The sequence below is a fragment of the Limulus polyphemus genome, unplaced genomic scaffold (assembly GCF_000517525.1).
Source record: "Limulus polyphemus unplaced genomic scaffold, Limulus_polyphemus-2.1.2 Scaffold7022, whole genome shotgun sequence".
NCBI lineage: Eukaryota > Metazoa > Arthropoda > Merostomata > Xiphosura > Limulidae > Limulus > Limulus polyphemus.
Genome location: NW_013672632.1, coordinates 28,945 through 32,127, shown reverse-complemented (window position 1 = coordinate 32,127; position 3,183 = coordinate 28,945). Strand labels below are relative to the sequence as shown.

Genomic DNA, 3,183 nt, shown 5'->3' with positions numbered 1-3,183 from the left:
GTAAAATTGTGTAAAGTGTTAGCCTTCACTGCTGCTGTTGGCCATTTGTTCCATTAATCAATCCTCTCTTAAAATTGTGTAAAGTGTTGACCTTCACTACTGCTGTTGGTCATTTGTTCCATTAATCAATCCTTTCGTAAAATTGTGTAAAGTGTTGGCCTTCACTACTGCTGTTGGTCATTTGTTCCATTAATCAATCCTTTCTTGAAATTGTTTAAAGTGTTGACCTTCACTACTGCTGTTGGTCATTTGTTCCATTAATCAATCCTTTCGTAAAAGTGTGTAAAGTGTTAGCCTTCACTACTGCTTATGGCCATTTGTTCCATTAATCAGTCATTTTTTAAAAGTAAAGTGTTGGCCTTCACTACTGCTGTTGGTCATTTGTTCCATTAATCAATCCTTACGTAAAATTGTGTAAAGTGTTGACCTTCACTGCTGCTGTTGGTCATTTGTTCTATTAATCAATCCTTTCGTAAAATTGTTTAAAGTGTTGGCTTTCACTGCTGCTGATGGCCATTTGTTCCATTAATCAATCATTTTTTAAAATTGTGTAAAGTGTTGGCTTTCACTATTGCTGATGGTCATTTGTTCTATTAATCAATCCTTTTGTAAAATTGTGTAAAGTGTTGGCCTTCACTACTGCTGATGGTCATTTGTTCTATTAATCAATCCTTTCTTAAAATTGTGTAAAGTGTTGGCCTTCACTACTGCTGTTGGCCATTTGTTCCATTGACCAATCACTGAATTTCAAAAATAAAACTGTCGTAATTGGACTTTAGCCTGTCCTATTATCTTCAGAATACAGCACAAAGAAAGTGGAGTCCTTTATCCTGTTGATTTCTTGAATAATTTTGTAAATTTCAATAAGATAATCTCTTATCCTTGTTTTCTCAAAAGAAAATAAGAGATGTTAATCTATTCCTATAAAATAATCCTTCCTTTCCAGGAATCATCCTAGTAGCCTTACTCGGAATCTTTTCCAGTAAGTCAATATCCTTTATAAGATAAGGAGACCAAAACTGTCCACAGTATTCCAAGTGAGACATAACAAGTGATTTATATATAGTGATAATTAACTCTTTGGATTTGAAATAAATTTCTGTAGATAACACTAAAATTCTATTAGCTATATTAGTTGTGATAGACTGTTGCTTTGGTAGCTTGAGTGACTTATCCATCATTATGTCAAGATCATTTTCATTAATCCTGCTATTGAGTTGGTTCCCATTTATATCAAAAGTATGAAGTTAAAGGTCATTTGCCAGATATTTGTCTAACTTACTAATAAGTCCAACTGTTTTTACAGTACATTCAATACAGCTAGAAATGTACAGTAATGTCATCAGTAAACTTTTCTATTTTACTAATTAAGCTTCTATCAGTATAATTAATTTAAATAAGAAAAGCAAAGCACTGACATATGATGTAGTCCACTAGTAACGAGGGTCCAGTTTGAATAAATGCTATTCATAACAGCCTTTTGCTTTCTCCCATCCAACCACTCTACAATCCAATTAACTAGTCTTTTCTCCAACCCCTACCTATGTGAAATGCTGAGATAATCATTTGTTTGGCACCTTATCAAAATATGCAATAGTGTTGTGTTAATGGGTATTTCAATTTTTATTGTGTACTTTTTTATGTAGTCACAACCTGAGGGAACATCCTAAGGAAAATATAAGTAGTCTGATTAGAAAATTGATAATAAAGTATGATGGAGGTTACCGTGAAGACCCTAGATTCCCAGAATCACAGTTTCTCTGTCCCTGAAGATGTAAGTATTGTGTATATTTTTACTAGTAAAATTTTAAATTAAGTAATTTAATATAATTATTTAACTATTCAATATTTGGAGGGAATTTATATGTTATTGCTGAAGGGAACCAGTTCTATGTTTGAATCAGTGTCATTTATTCTGTGAAACTTACCTTGATAATGAACCTTGCTATTATTCTATGTTATCTTATTGTTCTATAATTTATTGACTATAAAAGATTGAAAGCTTAAAATTGGTATACCAAAACACTTCATCACTTCCACCAGAAGTAGCTAGTGTCATGAAAAATAAGCCATTCTGTCTTTTACAGAGGTTCACTGCACATATCAGTGTTATCTTGGTTTAAATCTGTAGTCCACATTTGGCAACAGCTGGAATTTTACATAATTATGGTATGGTTTAGTGTTTCAGTGTGGATATTAATTCATGTTGGAAATATTTTTCATTTATTACAATTTTTTTTATATTCATTGCAGTTTAGAGATTATTGCTGTTTTTTTCTCATTCAATTAATCATGAATTTTGTATTTGTTGTACTGTCTATTCTTCAGATAAAAATGTGTAACAATTGCTCTTATGAATGGTCGCAGGTCTTGCATAGCCGAAAGTGTCAAAGTTTGGTTTTATTTTTAAAATATGCCCTCTTTATTTTTATACATGTCTTTACATACCATTATCCCTCCTTTCAGAAAAAAGGAGAGATAATTTAAAACTACTTTTCAAAATATGTTGCAGAAGAACATTTCTAAGGCTCTACTTCTATTTAGGCTCCTGTGGTAGATAGTCTTGTATCACATCTGTGGGCTGTTGTAATGGTGCTTTTGTATTTTATGGGTGATTCCAGGTCAACTGGTCAAGGTAGACTGCAGGGTAGGGAGGGAGGTAATCACTATTTTATCACCAATATTTAATGTCACTTTGCGTCATACAGATCTAGCCTGCAATGTATTGGATAAAACTAGTTAAGACTGCCAACATCGTAACACTTGGTAACTGTCCTCACGGCTGCTTCTTCTGACGTGTCATGAGTTAACCGGTATAAGACAGTTGCTGACTTAGGCTAGTGTATTATCTTTGGCTGTGGTAAACCTTTCTGATGATACTCTCACTGAAATGTTTTTCCTGGATGTTGACAGTTTATCACAGGGATCAACATTTTTTTCAATACCATAGGAAGTCAGATGCATTTTAAGGCTCATTCTTACCTCAGTCACTATGAGGTAAAAAGTTGAATTTTTGATCTATCCAATCATATTCAAGCTTTATTTATAGCTGTTTCCAAAGCCATTTTTCATTGGGAAGTGATCAATTCATGTGACATCATAAAAGGATGGCAACCAAGCAGAAAAAGACAAGGGAAATGCTTGAAAATCAGGAAATGGATAATATATTCTCAAGGGGTGATA

At 33.1% G+C, this 3,183-nt stretch overlaps 1 protein-coding gene across 1 annotated transcript in view; it reads left to right on the top strand.

Annotated features, from left to right (window-relative positions):
* LOC106474281 (large proline-rich protein BAG6-like) overlaps positions 1-3,183 on the top strand; it is a gene marked incomplete at its 3' end in the record, with an annotated part of 40,978 nt that overhangs the window by 10,915 nt on the left and 26,880 nt on the right. The window contains exon 2 of the mRNA XM_013934970.2: positions 1,647-1,774. Within this exon, the coding sequence (XP_013790424.2) occupies positions 1,712-1,774 (63 nt within the window). The remainder of the gene's footprint in view (positions 1-1,646; positions 1,775-3,183) is intronic.